Source organism: Neopelma chrysocephalum, unplaced genomic scaffold (assembly GCF_003984885.1).
Source record: "Neopelma chrysocephalum unplaced genomic scaffold, ASM398488v2 Primary Assembly neopelma1_74, whole genome shotgun sequence".
Classification (NCBI taxonomy): Eukaryota; Metazoa; Chordata; class Aves; order Passeriformes; family Pipridae; genus Neopelma; species Neopelma chrysocephalum.
In genome coordinates, this window is record NW_020897735.1 from 7,329,015 (window position 1) to 7,347,044 (window position 18,030).

Sequence of the window (18,030 nt, forward strand, 5' to 3'; positions counted from 1 at the left end):
CCAGTCCCCTGACAAAGTGTCACCAGTAAATCCCATGAGCTGCAGCCCCTGGGATGAGTCTGTGGGTGCTGGAGCCCATGAGGGGTAGAGAGGAGCTGCTACTGCTTCAGGGAGCACAGAGACAGCAGCTATGAGGGTACAAGCGCCTTCAGCAAGTGCGGGCAGAGAAGTCAAGTCCATCACTTGGTTTATCACCATTCCCTGATGTTTTCCGTTGCCAAAGTGCTTCTGCCTTCTCTGAAGCATTCTCTGCCTTTCCTTTACAGGGTGAGCCAGGCCCCCACGGACCCCCAGGGGCACCTGGAGAGGATGGGGAGAGGGTAAGTCTGTCTGTGGATTCAGCAGCCCTTTGAATTCCTAACGAACCCCGGCAAACAAGAAGCAGATGCACCAACAGCCCAGAGACGTGGCAAGAGCAGCCGGCACACGAGACCTCGGTCCTCGTGCCCTGGGGATGCTGCTGGTGGCTGTGGAGGGAGGGAAGCACAGCAAGGAGCTGGGAGTATAAGGGAAAAGAAAAATCTGGTTTTAAAGATCTGGTCAGAAAACTCGGGTTTTGTTAAAAGAAAAAAAAGGTAACACGAGAAAAACGCGAGCAAAGTATCGCTCCTGATTTTCCTGAGACCCAGCGAATTGTAGCAAAACTTGGGGAAGAGAAATTCCGGGCAGGCGGGGGAATCAAAGATTAAATTGTTCACTTCTCTTTCCACTGTGTTCAGTCAATAATCAAAGGTCTCTAGCAAAGCTCAAACTAAGTGATTACAGCTCTAGAGAGCCTGGTTTAAAGGGAAGAGATTGAAAATGCTGAAGCCGGGGGTGTGAGGAGCGTGTGGTTTAACCGGAGCAGCCGCTATGGATTTCCCAGGCTCTAATCCCCTTCCACGATATTTTCTTTCCACCTTTGGCTATTTGTTTCCTGTGTAAAGCTCAGATAATAACACCTTCCTCACCACAGGGTTGGGAGGATTAATTAGTTGCGGCTCTGAAGTGCTTTGAAGTCGAACAGAGCAAACCCGTGTCTTGCGGGGGAAGAACGAGTGTCTGGAGAACTTTAATCCTAAAAGAGAAAAAGAAACCATTTGAGGTGTGCAGGGAGCACAGAGGGCATAACTGAGAAGAAGAGCATGAATTTTATCAGCAGAGGAGGAGGGTTTACAAGGCCTGGCTGCTGGGATTGGTTTCCTAAGAGGGAGCCTCAGGTTTTGGGTTATTTAAAACGACTCAGGGGAAGCACCATCTAATAATTTTGGGGGTTTGTTGGGACAACAGCAAGATATGGGAGTAAGGGGGTGAAGAATTACCCCTTTCTTGCCTCTGGTTTATCTGAGGAGCCCTAATTTGGCTAAATCACATTCCCAGGGTGTTGCTTCCATACTGCCTTGCCATTCAGTTTGGTATTAAATCTTGTGGTTATTGTCTCACATGCCCTGAATTGTTTCTACAACGTCTTGTCTGGTAGCAAAATCCATCTTTATAAACATCAACATGAATTATGAAGTATCCTTAGAGCATTTCTAATCCCTGGTAAATTCTGCACACACAACATTAGTCTCCAGGCTTACAAGGTCTTCCTCATGCACAGATTCCCTTCCAGTCCTCCAGGGAAGCTGCTTCTCTGTGTGAATATTATTTAACAGGAACAAAACACCTGTGGTGTGACTGAAATATAACTGGTTTATTCTGTCTCTCGCTGCTTCTCTCCTTTTCTCTGCTGCTGAACAGGGAGATGATGGAGAAGTTGGACCCAGAGGTCTTCCTGGAGAACCTGTGAGTATCTTCTTCATTGGCTTCATTGCTGCTTTGGGTAAGGTCTTGATGTGATAATGGTGTTTTTAGGGGTCCCATGGGGCAGCTCTCCTGGTACTAAGCAAGACCCTTGAGGTCCTGCAGGGACTGAGCTTCTCTTGCTTGAAAACCCACATGAACAGTTTAGAGGTTATCCGTGCTGTGACAACTCTGGTTTGCTTATTTTTACTAAGACACCCACCACAAAGAGAAGATGCTCTGGGGTTTTTATGTTTGATTGGGTTTTTATTGTTTTTTTTAGTTTTTTTTTTAAATGAGCAAAATTCTCATTGATTTTGTTTGCTCACTGTCTGGTCATTGAAAAAATTTTAACTGTAAATGTAATAAGTTTAGCACAGATTAGTTTTATATTTTCCTGCCTCTGCTCTTCTTCCTGATTTAGGATTGAGGTAAGTAGGCTGGGGTCGAAATTGGACATGGCAAAGATATGTGAAAAACAGGTTTTTTGAGTGTTCATAGCAAATTCCAGTGAGAAAAATCTTTGTCTGCTATCCCAGGGCAGTGGCAGCTTCACCAGGTAGCTGCTGAGCACTTTGTTCTGTGCAGTGTTAGTGATCCCTTACAAGACTCAGGATGAAATCCTGGCAGGATTGAACTCAAGGGCACTTTCAGCCCTAATGTCAGTGGGGTCAATATTCTGCTCACAGTGCACAAAACTTCATCAATCTGCAGTTTGTTTCTGTTTGGGCCCCCACTGGTAACAGCTGAACCAGGAGGTGGGAATTCCTGGTGTCAACAAGATTAAAGGAGATGTCAGTAGTGTTGGACAAAAACCTTTGGACCAACCCAAAGAAACGCTTTCACAGAGTATCCCACTGAAAAAAACCAATTGGGTTGTCAACTAGGTACCCTAAAAAAGCATTTTGTCCCCCTAATACTGAGTATTTCTCTCTTTCCTGGCAACAGCAAACCCTGCTTCTGGCTGGGTGTAGATTTTTGTGTGTACTGCAGTTGTTGGCTGCTTATTTCATCCAAAATGCATTTCCTTTGTTATGAAAAGAACATTATCTGTCATTTACAGTTGGCTTTGCTTTCAAAATGTCTTATTTGGTTGTTCTGAGGCCCGGCGTGGTGGCCCGAGAGTAATTGATGGGAATTGTTGGACACAGTTCATGTGAGGAAGGGAAGGGTTGGCATTTACAGACTCACTGGAACTAAATTATAGACAAGATGTCTGATTAACTTCTGGGAAAGATTAATCAACTCAGCTATCTCCTTAGCACATGTCTAAGCAATAACTTATGGGTTATTAACTTCTTAAAAGCTTTTATGCGCTCAGGTAACACAGCAACAAAAGAGCAGCTTAAATGATGGTATTACAGGCAGGGAAGTTTATTTTTGTTTCAGCAACATGAGTAAAAATACCTGGGATGGCCAGAATAAAGGTTTCAATTGCATTACAGGAAGCTTAGTCATAAATATAAACACCCAAAATCTGTGTGGTTTTCTTCTCCTCTGCCCCGAGCCAAAGGAGGGTTTTTTGGTGACTGAAACTGGTGGTGGAACTTGAAAATGGGTTTGCCTTCATCCTGCTCCATTTCCTGCCAGTTCCCATCAACTGACACCAGCAGAATTCCTGGAGTTTTCCAGAATTCATGGAGTTTTCAGTGGCCAGGACAGACCCCTTGGTTGATGCATCCAGTTTTTGCTGCAAATGGCATTTTTTTGCAGGATCAAAATCCCCACAGCCTCCAGGATCAGACACTTTATTAATGTAGCTTTATCCTGTAACATTTCATTTTAATTCCTGGGTTCTCTCTGCATCATAAAAAGGGGCACATGTAATATTTGGGCAGACAGATAAAACTACTCATCAATCATGAATGATTTTCCTCCACGACAATGAATGAGCACCATCCATACAAATTCCCAGCGTTCCCTTATGTTCCCTCATTTCAGAAAGGGCCTGTGTTTAAAAGATGAGCTCTCAGACCTGCAGTGAGTGCACACAGACCCCATCCCTTTCCCTCTACTACAAACTCCTCTGAAGGCTGGAGGGTCCAGGAGGTGCTGGGATGTGATTTGCAGAGCTTCCTGTTGCAGGAATGCAATTCTCCTGCCATGTTTCTGCTTATTCAATGTGATTGTCCAATCCTACCAATTTCCCCTGAAGATGACATGAGGTTAAATGTGGTGAGAAAGCTGGAAATGGAAAGAAAACACCAGGATACCAGGAGTCCTGGCTGGTTAAAGCTGAAGAACCAAATGGCTTTGAAAATGTACATTTATGCTGCAGGCTGAAAACCTTTCCCAGCCTTGCTGAGTTGTATAGATTGTTGATGATAAAAGCTAAATCTGGAGAGATTTTGAAATGCTGACCCTAACAATCCATTAGTGCTATCAGGTCATCCTTCATAATACTCCCCCATCTAGAATGACTTGGCTGCAAAGTGTTTTGCATCCTTGTGTGCCTTACAGGGTAATCCAGGAATATGATTGAATTAACAAAAACAAGTTGGTTCAAGTGGGTTTTCTTCCAATCCAAAGAACAAATGCCCGTGCCTGTATTATTTATCTTTATAATTCAAGGCTTTGTGCACACAGGATTTCTTCCCCACCAGTTTGTAAAGTCAAGAAAGCTGCTGTTGCTGCACTGCCAGCCCTGACATGTCCCTGGGCAGTGCAGTGCTCAGCCAGGCACGAGCTCATCCCAATCCATGCTTGGGGGAAGGGAATGCTTAACCCCATTTGTTTTTTACCCCACAGGGACCCCGAGGACTGTTGGGACCGAAGGGGCCACCAGGACCCCCGGGGCCACCGGTGAGTTCCCGGGGCTGCTGCCCTGCCTGAGCCTTGCAGACAAAAAACCCCCCATCCCCATCAGTCATTCAGGCAGATTTTCTACATCTGTGCAATGAAAAGCAGTGGTATTTCACAAAAAAAAAAAAAGGCAGAAAAGATGGCTCAAAGTCTCTATTCTCCCCCATTTTCAGTGGTGTCACGTCCATTTAGGGCAGCTGAAGATTTGGCCCACCTGAGTAAATATTAATGCCTCGCTCAGGCTGAGAGGGAAGAATGGGAGTTATTAACACAGTGGCTTTGCTATTAACTTTTGCCTGAGGGCTGGTGAGGCTCTAAAGCAGTTTGTTCATATTTTGGGCAAAAGCTGAGGAAGGAGCACGTTGGTTTATATTCAGGAGACAGTCACCTTATCCCTGGAAGTGCTGATGCAGGGGTTGTCTCCCTAAATCACTGCTGCCTGCTGGAGTCCCACAGCTTAAAAACCCAAACCCTGCTAGAGCTGAAGGGGTCAGTGTTTAATGGGGAGCGTTGTGAAGCCCTTAGCCCCTCCTGGGATGTGGAGACATCTTTGCTGGGAGCTCCCAGACCTGCTGAAATTTAATGAGGAGAAATTTAATGCAGGATTTGCTCCAAAACCGTCTCACCTCCCACAAACGTGATGTTTTACCCAGATACCTTGTGCTGCTCCACAGCAAAAGATTAGCCTGGAGAACAGGGGGCTCAGGGAGAGCTTCTTCTCTCTTCTCCGCCTGAAAGGAGTAGTGGGGTGGGTGTCAGCCTCTTCTCCCAGGTAACAAAATGAGAGGAAATGGTCCCAAGTGGCACCAGGGGAGGTTTGGATTGGTTATTAGGAAAAATGTCTTCATGGAACAGGTTGCCAAGCACTGGAATGGGCTGCCCAGGGAAGTGGTGGAGTCACCATCCCTGTAAATGTTCAAAAAACACGTGGATGTGGCACTTGGGCACATGATTTAATGGTGACCGACGTGGTGGTGGTGGGTTGATGGTTGGACTCGATGATCTTCGAGGTTTTTTCCAACCTTAACAATCCCATGACTATAAAGCAGTGACAGGGGGACATCTCCAGCTGACCATGTACCACATTATCCCCTCAGTGACGATGCTCAGGGCAAGTTTGACCCCAGTTGCCTTTTGTTTTGGCTCAAGGCAGCTCAGCCCTGTTGCCTTTACCTGCTGCCTGGTTGAATGATGCCTTGCATCCCAAGGTGTTTTTTCCTGTTTTCCTTTGCTGCTCTGTGCCTCCTCACTGTCAGAGGCAATCCAGCTGTGGTATTTAGCCAGGATTTGCTCGACCTGGTGCTGATTCTGCCTCCCAGGCAGGTTAAACCAGTGGGGAAAGCACTGAAATGATTTTTTAAAGTGTAAACTGGATCCATGGAATTGACTGCTGTAACAAACACCTTTAAAAAATTGTTCCCTTTCCACGTGGCCCAAAGGGCCTCCCGATGTTTTGCTGTTTTTTATGGCAATTTCCCTACTTTTCTGGTGCAAAATAATGGGAAATTTTCTTACTGCTGTTTTTATAAATCCTTTCTCAGGGTGTGGCTGGTATGGATGGACAAACAGGTCCCAAAGGGAATGTGGTAAGTTCTCACTGCAAATTTTTACAGGCAGCTCAGATATACAGAGCAAAATGTAAAATGTACTCTATTAGATTAGATTTGCTAATTGCTTTTTAGCCTGGTCTAGATTCCTATCAGAGCCTGTGAAAAACACGGAGAATATCTTCCTACAGCAAATGGATGTTAATTTATTGTAATTTCTGATGGAATTACACATTATTTCCCCATGAAAGATGAAACATTTTCATCGAGATGTGTGTTGGTCTAATGAATATCAAAATACAGTAATTTAACTGAGAGGAAAAAAGTCTTTCTATGCCTTATACTCTGCACGGAGCGGATGGAATGGATTCCCTGGAGAAGAGCTGATGCAGAGCCAGGTAGTGTCAAAGCTTTGCTCAGCTCATTTGGGCTGCAAATCCCTGCGGAGAAATGAGTGTGCCTGGAAGTAACTTCTCCCCTCCCCATCCCACTGGGAGAGGAGCTGTTTCCAGGAGCTTTTGGTTGCTGGTAGAAGGTTAGAGAGGGTTCGAGCTGCTGTGAGGGTGTGGATCTGGGAACTCAGGTCTATCCAGGCAGTGGGAACACAGGGACAGGGTTGGGGGGATCCAGGTGTCCGTGCAGGGCCTGAGGACACACTGGCCCTGCTCCCGCCTTTCCTACCTTTATCTCTGCTCTTGTCTCTCCTCACAGGGTCCTCAAGGTGAGCCAGGTCCCCCAGGACAGCAGGGTAACCCAGGTGCTCAGGTAAGAGCAAAACTCCTTTTCCACAGGTAGGAAAAAGGAATGATAATTTAGCACAACTTCGCTTCCCTGCCAGGGATGGGACCACCAACATGGAGATCTGCTGGGAATTGGCTTGATAATACATTGCTGGTCCAAAACCTTCCTGAAAATGCTCCCAGTTTCAGATCCCCCCAGTTCTCACCTGGCTTTTGCTGCGTGTTGCAAAGCCAAGCCCAGGTCTGAGCCGTCTCTTTGGCTGAGTCACATCTCGTGGCTGATTTTTAGCATCCCACAGTCCAGTTGCTCTGCAGCCAGCTGGGTAATACAGATGTCCAGGCCTTGCTGACAGCCTCCTCCACGGCTCTCAGAGAGTTTTGCTCCTCAGAGCAGCTCTGTTTCCACCCTGCTGCCCATGACCAGGTGGAGCAGCTCCCCCAGCTCTGCGGAGGAGCCACACTGTGCTAAAAGGCAATTTCATCGTCCCTCACAAGACGTTTTGAGAATGAATGGAGCTGGGGAAACCCCCAGCCATCACAGGCACTAGAATAATGCTCAGCTGAGACACTGCCAAGATGCATTGGGAAGGAATAACTTGTTCCTTAATGACTCTATATTTTTTTTTTCTTTTGCTTTTCACAGGGTCTTCCAGGTCCACAAGGCGCGATCGGTCCCCCAGGAGAGAAAGTAGGTTTCAATATTGCAGCTCTGGCCTCAGACAACTGTTGCCATTGATATGCATTTGCTCCCTCAGCTGCTCCTCTGCCCCATATGCAACATCTGTTTGCAGCTGTGTCCATGGAAGTCTAATGCCTCTCATTCCAGACAGAGGAGAGATCAAGACAGCACGGTTTACCTCGAATTCATAATATTTGCATTCATTTCCCCTCCGAGGAGAAACATTTTGAAGGCAGTAAAACATTAGGAGAGGATTGAAAATTGCCTTTTTCTGTGGGCTGAATGAATGGTAATGGGAAGAGCCCATGGATGTGGCTCACTCAGCTGAGTTCCCCTCCCCCTGTCTCTCTAATTTTTGGTGGCTGTTGCCGTGGGGTGGGTGCTGGTCTTGGCTCCCCCAACAGCCCTGGGACCATCAGATTTAGAGAAGGGGAAGTTTTGCCTACAGAGGGGTCATTCTCCAGGGCTTTGCTCAGCTCTCACTGAACAAGGACACAGTGTGTGTCCTGGTGTGTGCACTGGGAGAAGCCTCTGCTTGTGTGGAGTGGACTCAAGTTATCGATAATTCCCCTGCAAAGGAGCACATTAAAGTTCTGTCAGATAAGTGGCACTTCCCAGTGGAGTAAGAAATCAGGGGCTGCTTAATTAAAAGGTACTCACTGAGCAGTGTTAGAGCAGCAAGTGCAGTCAGCTGGAGCAGCTCCTTTCCTCCTTAATCACCTCGAGATTTGTCACCAAAAAATGGGCATTTCTTGACCCTATGACTCCACAGTTCAACATCCTCCACCTTGTCCTTGTGTCCCTGTGCAGCATCGTGTCCCTTTAGCAGGACACAGGTGGTGCCCCATGCCCTGAGCTCTCAGTGCTGCGTGTGTGAGGTGCCAGCACAGACCCTGCAGCCCCTCAGGGTGCTGGAACAGCTCTGCCCACAGAAATCAACAGGCTCCCTACAAGTCATGGAAGCTTTTCCACCAGACTCGTGCCTGTGCAGCCTTTCACAGACAGGAAAATCAAGAAATGTGGCTGAAAAACCCTGTCCTCTGATGCCCTGGAGACTCTGACCACTGAACTGTTGGCTTTCTTTGTTTTCAGGGGCCGCTGGGCAAACCTGGTCTCCCTGGCATGCCTGGGGCAGATGGGCCCCCGGTAAGTCACCCTTTCCTAATTCCCTGCTTGGCACTGGGTTGGATTCTGCCCCATCCACCCTTGGGCTTGTGAATTCATGAGCCCACGTCGTGGTTTAACCTCAGCCAGCAACCAAACCCCACAGAGCCGTTCCTTCACTGCCCCACCAGTGGGATCAGGGAGAGAATGGGAAGGGTAAAAGCTGGAAAACTCATGGGTTGAGATAAAAACAGTTTAATATGGAATCAAACAGCACAGCCCACAAGGTCATGCTCACTCTTGCCCGTGTGTTGGCTGGTTTGGGAAGCCCCATCCCTGCTCCCAGCTTTGCTCACCCTGGGTGCTTCTCACCAACTCCTCGGGCCTCTCTTTCCCTTCCACCTGTTTCTCCTTTCAGCTCTCCAAACTTTGGCAGCTCCCTGAGGCAGGGACAGGTCTCTCTGTGTGTTTATGCACACCACAGCACGTGCCTGGGGTGCTCCTCACCTCTCTCGGGGCTGCCAGGCACGGCTGCACAGCGGTGATAAGAGCAGGGGGAAATTACATGTCACTGCTCTATTCTTGCACCTTCCTCCTGTAATCCTGCTTTAAACATAATTTGCTCCTTGCTCCAGAAATCGATCTTAAAAATCTCTGGCCTTTAAACCTGAGCTCATTTTTTACCCATCTCAGTGGCACCTGGTTTTAAGAGTGAAAAATGTAAAGCGGTCGCATTCTATTAATGCAAATGCAGAGTACGGCAAAAAAAAAGAAAAATAAAAAAAAAATTACATTTCCCACCCTGGGATTATCATTCCTACCGAGGGCACTTGGAACATCCGTACAATTGTTAGCTGAGTCAACAGAGCAGCTAAAAGCAAAGCCCAGAACATCTCTAAATCTGTAGGTTTTGATGTGAAATTCCTGCTGCAGCCTCCAGGGAGGTTCTGCTGGAGAAGCCGCCGGGTCTATTTTTATGCAGCCTGGAGGCTGTGTGAGACCTGCAGGCTGAGCACGTGGTGGGGGTGGTGCGTGGACACGGGTCCTTTCCCACAGGTAGATGTGTGGATTTGTGTGGATTCCGAGGCTTTGGAAGCCTTTCCAAGGACAAAAACCCGCCTGTGTTCTATTTATAGAAAGCGGTGTTGGAAGACACCTGAAAACCCCCGAGGGCCTGACGTGTCTCTCTCTGCGAAAGCCAACTCAGCTGCTCATCAATTTTTGATCTCAGCAGCAGTAATGGAGATGGGCATTTTTTGAAAACGGTGGTGATTTAGTGCAGAGCTGGACCAAGGCTTTTGAAATCCTGCTGCACGTCCCTCGTGCCTCCCCTGGAGTGCAGGGACACACCTGGAGCTGAGGGCAGACGTGGTTCTGTGAGCCCCTTCGTGCACTGATGCTCTTGGTGCCATTTAAACTTACAGGAAAAATTAAGGTTGCTTTTTCTCCCACTTTTTTTTTTTTCTTTTTTGATCTAAAAATGACAGCTGTCGTTTGGTGTCTTTTTTAATCCAGCTTATTTTATAAAATGCAGCTCATCTGACATTCCCGTTCTGAATCTGATGATGGAAAACACTCTTAGAATTTTCTTTGTTATAGTGGTAGAAATTCACTAATGTATTTAAAGGAGAGAGTTCATAAATAAGGAATCTGTTGAGTGTAGAAGGTCTGAGTGGCTTTAGAGCAGCTGGATGTGTTTTCATCATCTTCATAAAATGAAGGTCTCTGGATATGAAGCCCTTTCAGGGGTTATTTCTGTTGTCCAGACATTGCCAACCCAAGAGTGACCTTCCATCCTGGCTCTATTTTGGATCCAACAGTAGGGAAATCAGTAAAAACTACTTTCGTGGATTTCCCTAATTTCTCACCAATCCTCCAAACTGTATCTGAGGCAATTCACACATTTGTTCTCTACTGCAAAAAGAATTCCAAAGGCTATTGATGAGAATGGGTTGGAAACTCTTGGATGTTGAGTTATTCAGCATCAAATCCCAAGAGGAATGCTGGCCAGCATCCAGCCTGCCTCTGTCTAGCAGGGATGCAGGTTAGCTGAGCATTTGTCATGAGATCTTGTACTGGACTCCAGGAATTAGGAATTTAATGAAGGGCTCTGACCACTCTGGGCATCTTGTGACCTTCACAAGTTTGCTGACACATGGACTTGATTTTATCTGTTTTTCTATCTGCAAAATTCAAACGCTGCTGAACTCACCAAGCTGTTCAAATATACAAAGAATATTGAAAAAAATGGTTTGTGCTTCTCTGCTGAGAGGTGGTGAAGACCAAAAATAGAAATAACCAGGTAGGAAACCCCCAAGGACCCAAATGCTGCTCTCTTCCTTTTGGGACAAGCTGACCCTTGCAAGGTGGTTTCAGGGGGGCCACTTTTCTCAGTAGGAGCTTCCTGGGGAGCAACTGTTCTCTGACAAATAAATCTCAGCTGCCAGAGCAGCTTTGTTGGCTTCTGAAGCTTGAGATGTGCACTAAACCCCCAAATCCTCTTCTCTTTGTCTCTTTTATTAACAGGGTCATCCTGGCAAGGAAGGTCCTCCTGGAGAGAAGGGCAGTCAGGTGGGTGCCCACAAGACCCTCATCTCTGCTAAGGGGGAGGTCCTGGACCTGCGTGGAGACAGATCTCCATGGAGCCTTGGGAATGGCTGGGCGGGCAGGGATGTGGGGCAGGGGAGGTTGTAAGAAGCAAACCTGGCTGAAATTTGAAAGCTGAGCCCAGATTTCATCTTGGCTTGCTTGCCTCTTCTGGTGCTTGGGCGGGTCTTCTCTCAGCTCCTCCCAGCTCTCCTGGCAGCGAGGCTCTGTAGCACAGTGGGCAGAAAAACTGACCCTGGGAAGGGAAACCTTCTCTTGACAGACACAAATAAATATCCTTTGTGGCACAGGGAATGCAAAAAATAGCTTTTTTTTTAATTATTACTATTTCCAGATCTCCCTTTTTCTTCCCCTCAAAGTCCCCCTTTAACAATATATTTGAGATTATTGCTGGAGGCCAGAGTCTGTCTGTCCAGGAGATTTACCATCTGCATTCCTGCTGCCTCCCATTCAGTCAAAAAAAATTATATTTGTCAAAAGTCTTTGATTAGAGCTCTGGCTTGATGGACACTTGAGAGTGCTGGTGCTGCCGGAACAAAACCCACACCCATTTATCCACCTGGTGTCACACAAGGCTGAAAATTCCAACCTCTGCAGAGCACAGGAAGCCAATAAATGGTTGTGGTGGTGATCCCTGTGCTGGAAGACATCGAGCAAATGTCAGAGAGGTGGTTTTGGAGCAGCACTGGTGCTGCAGGGCCTTCCAGGCAGCATTCATGCGAGGTCTGGGATGCTGGAGAGCACGTTGGCTTCATCAGGCTGGAAAAAATGGTCTGTCTCAGGCTGGGAGAAGTGGAAGAGTGTTTGTTTAGAGAAGAAATTGGGTAAAACAACAGCCAACTGGGGTCAATAGAGAACCTGAATTATTTGCAGGTGTGAGGGTGGGAAGGAGTTTTTGCAGGATGTGTATCAGTGTCCAGCACAGCCTGTGGTGCCCTTGAGGATTTGAAGTTCTCAGTGCCAGAAGGGAGCTTTGGAGCATCTCCTCTCCCACGTGGCTGAGGCCAAAGGACATCACCCCCAGGCTTGTGCCTCAAGCAGTAACTCCTCTCTGTGATCATCATCGTGGGTTCTGCTGTGTTACTGCCAGCCAGGATGGTTGGGAAGTGGGGACACAGCAGAACATGTTCCTGCTCTCTTGAGAACTGGTTCTTTTCTTTGATCCAAAACACAGATTGTCAGCCTTGTGTATAAATCCCCTATCAAACAAGTTGTTGCTATCCTGACTCCTCTCATCCTCCTTTTCCTGTTGGATGAATCTTTGCCATCAGCTTTGCCCAGCACCTGCTCGGGGAGCTGCTGGTGCACCTCTCAGAACTATTTTGGGCTATTTTCAGGTGGCCACTGCCATTCCTGCCCGGTCTGAAGCAGCCAGATGGCTGGAAATTTGTTTTCCATGCACTCTCCTTGTCACTGCACCTTTGTTTTGATTTTGACACATTTACCTTTTTGCATTTTGTTCTCCCCAGGGTCCCCCAGGCCCTCAGGGCCCCATCGGTTACCCGGGACCACGCGGAGTCAAGGTAAGGAGGGCACAGGAACAGTGTCCATGGCATTGCTTTTCCAGCTGTTGCTGGAGGTGGACAGATGTCCTACCAGGGCTCTTAGGGCCACCTCAGTGACCAACAGCATTTATTGCTCGAGCAAGTCTTGGTCCAGCATCTTCTCCCATCCACAAGGATTCCAAATTCCCTGCTCCCCAACAACCACTCCTGGTGTTGTTCAGTGCCTTGGAGAGATTCCTCTTGTAATTCCCAGTGAGAATGGCTCGCTCCCATTCCCATTGTTTCCAGTTTACAACCAAAACTAAAGCTCAGCCAGAATGTGAAGATTTTAACAAGGCTTGTTAATAAAACAAACCAGCCCATTGCTAAAACAAAACAAGCTTTTCATGCTCCTCATCCAAAGCCTTGTTAGATGGAGTTTGTGCATCTCAGCAATGAGCTCTGTCACTAGATTGAATTCCAGCTTTTCCTTGCTCCTGCTGCCTGCAGCCCTGCATGCTGATGACAAGGCAGTGGGGTTTTTTCCCCCGTTCAGCTCTGGCTGTTGTACCCATCAAGATGTATTAGTTCAGGTGCAGATGCATCCTGCATCCCAAAGGGCCAATGAATCTGCAGGGTTCTGCACTAGCAGGTACAAACACAGCTTGGGGACTGACTACGGGTGAAGTTAAACCCTCTTAAAGCCCCTTTTTTCTCAATAGCAGAAACCCATTTGCTGTTCTGCCTTCAAAATTTAAGCGGGATGTATTTAACCAAAGCAAACTTCCATCTCATTTCTTGCAAGGTTGCAGATTGAGACATAGTGGTCCATTAGGGAATGGTTTGCTGTGGTGTTTACCACTGAAGTGGAACAGTTCCACATTACAGTGAGCTGCAGAAAGTGTGTCATGCACCAAACCCTACAGACAAGGTTTGGCTTCCTACAGGCGGAGTTCTATTAACTGCACGAGCCTCCAGCTTGCAAAAAAATGTTTGGGTTTGTAGCTATAAATAACTTTTAGACCTTGCCTTGCTCACCAGAACCCTGTTCTGTGGCACAGACTTGATGTACTTCTAATTATATTTTTTTGTGACATGTTAAAGGGAAGAAAAAAATTAAAACACCCCAAGCAAATTATTCCTCAAAAAAACCCCAAAACTCTAAGATGCTTCCTGGTGACCCAAAAGCCAGAGGTCAGCAGCTGATATTTAATCAGCAATATGTTTAGGAACATAACAGTTTGTAGAAATCCCGTTGTCCACATCAGAGAAAGCAAAAATCACCATAATTAACAGTGATTTTTAGTTTCTTCACTCTGAACTGTACTGAATTGTAACATCTTGTTTTATCTCCTGCAAGGGAGCAGATGGAGTTCGTGGATTGAAAGGCACCAAAGGTGAAAAGGTGAGTTAATGCTGCACATTTGGGTTGAATTTCTAAAGCCTCTGAGCATTGTTGCAGATGGGTCCCACAGGATGCTCCCTGGGACATTTTCTCCTGCACAAGGGGTTTCTCTTGGACAAGAAGTGGGACTGAGCACCCAAAGGACCCATAACCTCTTTGTCTGTGGACTGGGTGCAGGATGGACAGCCCAGAATCCAATGTTGGGATGATTTCCTCCTGACAAGATTTGTAACTGGAGTGATTCCATGGAACCTGAAGGGTTTGTGAGTGTTACAGCTGGATAAGAGTGCACAGGATGTGCTGCCTGGGACCCAAATCAATGAGAGAGTCAACACAGTGTATCCCTGCATGTCCCAAAGACGCAGCTGGTTTCTCCCAGAGGAAGAGCAGGAGGTGGAGAAAAGTCTTGCTCAGTCCCTTAAGCAGATCCCTGTTCCTTCATCTGTGCCCCCCCAGCAATTCAGCAGCAAATCCAGCAGTTTTAGCAAGAGAATCCTTGCAGGGACCTTCCAAACTCTAAAAGTCTTTCTGGGAACTGTGTCTTCATTGCCTATCAGGGATTAGCTGTAGGATGAGATACATTATTGATTGGAGCTCTGCAATTAAATCTTCTTGGCTGAAAGAAATACTGCCACTGTCCTAGAGGCTGCCTGGGAGCCTGGTGTAAAACATCCTCCATAAAAAGAAAACCAGTTGTACTCCAGAAATAATTGGTTCCCAGTACTGCCAAGGTGGTGTTACTCACATCAGGCCAGATTTGTGTTCTTGGCTTGCAGCCAGGATGGGATGCAGGGAACACTTGTTGGGATCCCCTGGGATCAGCCACAGCCTGGCTGGGTTTCCATGCCTGTTTGTTCACACCAAAGAACTTAGAGGAGCCAAAGTGATGGGCAGTGTGGGGACCTCATCTTGCCCTCTCTGAGCAGTGACTCTTGAGAAGTTTTTTTGCTTTTTTTTTTCCCCCTTTTATACACCTTGTCTGATTTTTTTCCCCCCTTCTCCATTATTTAGGGTGAAGATGGCTTCCCTGGCTTCAAAGGTGATATGGGCATCAAAGGAGACCGGGTAAGAATCTGTGACTGATGGGATCTTGTTGTGCTTTGCTTTTCAAACCTGTGTGTTACTGTTCAAATGCAGTTCAGGGGGAGCAGCCAGGGAGGCTCTTGTCAGAGCCCTTTTGGCACGTCCAATCTTGAGTCAGGAGTGCAGGAATTTCGTGTTCACCTCGAGCACAGCAGTTGTGAAGCCCTGAATTTTCTAATCTCACCTTGAAGGTATAAGAAACCTGAGTGGTAATAGAGAGCCCTGTCTTGCTGCTTTGACTGCAAGGAATGCTGTGTAATCCAGCTGTATCACATGTTTATTTTCAGTATCTCTTTTCCCCCATAAAATTCCATGCAGGGCTTGGTAGGCATCTTTATTTGCTGTGCCCAAGATGCTTCCATACCATCAGTGGGAAGTATAAAATCACCAGGAACAGACTTGATTAAAACCAGGGCAGTGCTGTGGAAACTGCCAAGGGTGGAATGTTCTGTGGGACTTGATCTTCACACCAACAGGATTCCCAAATCCCCCTTGGATGCAGGCAGTGGCTGCAGCACTTGGCTTTACAGCACTTCTGTCCATCCTCTGTGCCCAGTCCTTGGGGACAGGGGTCTGTCCTGTCCCCTCACTAAGTGATGTAATGCCTGGGACTTGAGAGTTCCAGGGATCCAGAGAGCTCTGCCATCATTTGTTGCCATGTTTAAAAGGGAAAATGAATGTCTTGTGTGAAGGCTTGTAAAAGTAGACATCAAATCCTCCATTTTTCCCTGGTGTTTAAATGAGCATTTCAATCAAAAGCTTCCTCAGCCCCCACTTCTTGCCAAGGACTGAAGGTGGCACCTCAGGGAGGCGACTCTTGTCCTCACCATAAGCACAAGGTCTTTCAACCAAAACTCAGCCTCCAGTTCCTGCCATCGAGCTCTTTGTGCTCCACGATGAGCAGTGAAAGGACAAGGGATACTCAAGAGCCTCATGGATAAATCTGTGTCCACCAGCTCCTGGTGAGAGAGGAGAAGGCTGCCTGTGTTCCCAGCATGGAGGTATCTCCTGTCACCCTGAGTGACAAAGTGACAACTGCTGTCCTGTGAGCCGGAGCTGGCAGTGTCACAGTCCCTGTTAACAGCTCAGTCCTCTCCACTCTCCAATTTCATAATGATTTTCAGCACAAAAGCTCCAGTCCTCTCTTTATTCTCCAGTTGCCTGGTTCAGCCCTCAATTAAACACTTCCCAGGGCTTGCTTGCACATCAAACCACAGTCTGGGGAAGCGGGAGGAGGGTTAAAGGGCGTGTTGCAATCAGAGCTAATGAAGGCTCCTTCTGTGGAGAGATTCTGTGTGTGGATGCTGCGGGAAAAGATGGATGTTTTGTAGGAGATGGTGGCCAGGCTGTGGGACTAAAAGTGTGGTGGTAACACCCCACACTTTACAGTCTTGCCTGAGCCTCCTGGTGGAGAGCAGCTTTCTCCAGGAGTTGTTCTGGGAGCTCCAAGGGGGATCTGATGGCAGCTGTGAGGGTGTTGCTGGCAGCAAACACGGGGGCTGGGACCCTCCTGCCTCATCAATGCTTGTCTTCTGATTAACAGGGGGAAATTGGACCTCCTGGCCCCCGGGGTGAGGATGGTCCCGAGGGTCCCAAAGGTCGCTCTGGCCCCAATGGAGATCCGGGTCCTCTTGGTCCTGCTGGAGAGAAGGTGAGTCTCAAGGAGCGAATGGTCCAGGGATGTTTTAACTAAAACCCACCTTTATTTGGGTGTGTTGGGTGGATGGCCAGAGCAGTGCCCAGCGTGGGGGGCACAGTTTTAGGGCAGGGGGATGAAGAGGAACTGAAGGAGCTTTGTGTGAAGGGAGGCCTGAGTTGTTCAAGAGAAGACCCCAGGGAGGTGGTTTTAGTGCAGCAGCACGACTTGAGTGTGTTGACACGTGGTCTTTTTGGGATTATCTGCTTGGGCACAATGTCTTGGGGGAAAAAATAGAGTAAAAAGTAGAGAAATTGGAAGTATCACAGACTCCTGTCTAATTTCTGTGTTCACCCTGTTGAAAAAAAAATAGGTATAAAACAGCAACCATTCCCAAGAAGTCCCCAGCACATTTACAGTGCTCACTCTGTACCACCCCCCGGGTGTCTCTCAGGGAGGGCAGAGGATGATCCCAGTGCCCCAAGAGCTTTATTCCACCCACATCTCATCTGCTTTGCTCTTGACTTCTCCGCACTTGGCTTCTCCCCTTTCTGCTGGTGCGGATCTGAAGCTGCTCCCGAGGTCTCTTGCCCAAGATAACACACTTTTATTTGTGTTCCAGGGAAAACTCGGTGTGCCAGGACTGCCTGGGTACCCGGGCAGGCAGGGCCCAAAGGTAACTGGGTTGAGGGGGGTCTCTGGGAGGGGTGGGGTGTCCTGGGGAGCCCGGTGACACAGCCAAGCCCTGGCAGTGCAGCCGTGCAGAAGGCTCAGCCCCCCCACTCGTGGGATGAGGTCCCTCCTTCCCACCCAGGCAGGACAAAAATATAGATGGGTAAAAATAGCTCCCAGCCCTTGGCTGGTGGAATTCAGGGACTGGTTCTGCATGGCCTTAGTCTCCTAAAGTGGTGGGAAGAGATGGAGAGGGATGGGGCGTGCACGACTGCTTTGGTGATGGATGCAAACAGGCTCCTTGTGAGCCTTCGTGCTGGGACTAGGCATAATACTCCTTCCCCTTGTATTATGTTTTATATCTTCCAAGATCTGTGCTAATGTCATCTAATTAATTAAGAATTAGAATGAATAATGAATCAGGGCCTCCCTGAAATGAAAATAAAACTGCCATTTTGCAGATTTGCAAACATCCTTTGTAGCTTATCCACACTCCCACCTTCATCT

The 18,030-nt window shown here is 47.6% G+C and overlaps 1 protein-coding gene across 2 annotated transcripts in view; it reads left to right on the forward strand.

The window, feature by feature from the left end:
* COL5A1 (collagen type V alpha 1 chain) overlaps window positions 1-18,030 on the forward strand; it is a 147,485-nt gene that overhangs the window by 91,414 nt on the left and 38,041 nt on the right. For both annotated transcript variants that reach the window (XM_027687762.1, XM_027687763.1), the window contains exons 19-31: window positions 267-320; window positions 1,723-1,767; window positions 4,513-4,566; window positions 6,108-6,152; window positions 6,825-6,878; window positions 7,497-7,541; window positions 8,625-8,678; window positions 11,163-11,207; window positions 12,713-12,766; window positions 14,088-14,132; window positions 15,144-15,197; window positions 16,759-16,866; window positions 17,474-17,527. In XM_027687762.1, the coding sequence (XP_027543563.1) occupies window positions 267-320; window positions 1,723-1,767; window positions 4,513-4,566; window positions 6,108-6,152; window positions 6,825-6,878; window positions 7,497-7,541; window positions 8,625-8,678; window positions 11,163-11,207; window positions 12,713-12,766; window positions 14,088-14,132; window positions 15,144-15,197; window positions 16,759-16,866; window positions 17,474-17,527 (711 nt within the window). The remainder of the gene's footprint in view (window positions 1-266; window positions 321-1,722; window positions 1,768-4,512; window positions 4,567-6,107; window positions 6,153-6,824; window positions 6,879-7,496; window positions 7,542-8,624; window positions 8,679-11,162; window positions 11,208-12,712; window positions 12,767-14,087; window positions 14,133-15,143; window positions 15,198-16,758; window positions 16,867-17,473; window positions 17,528-18,030) is intronic.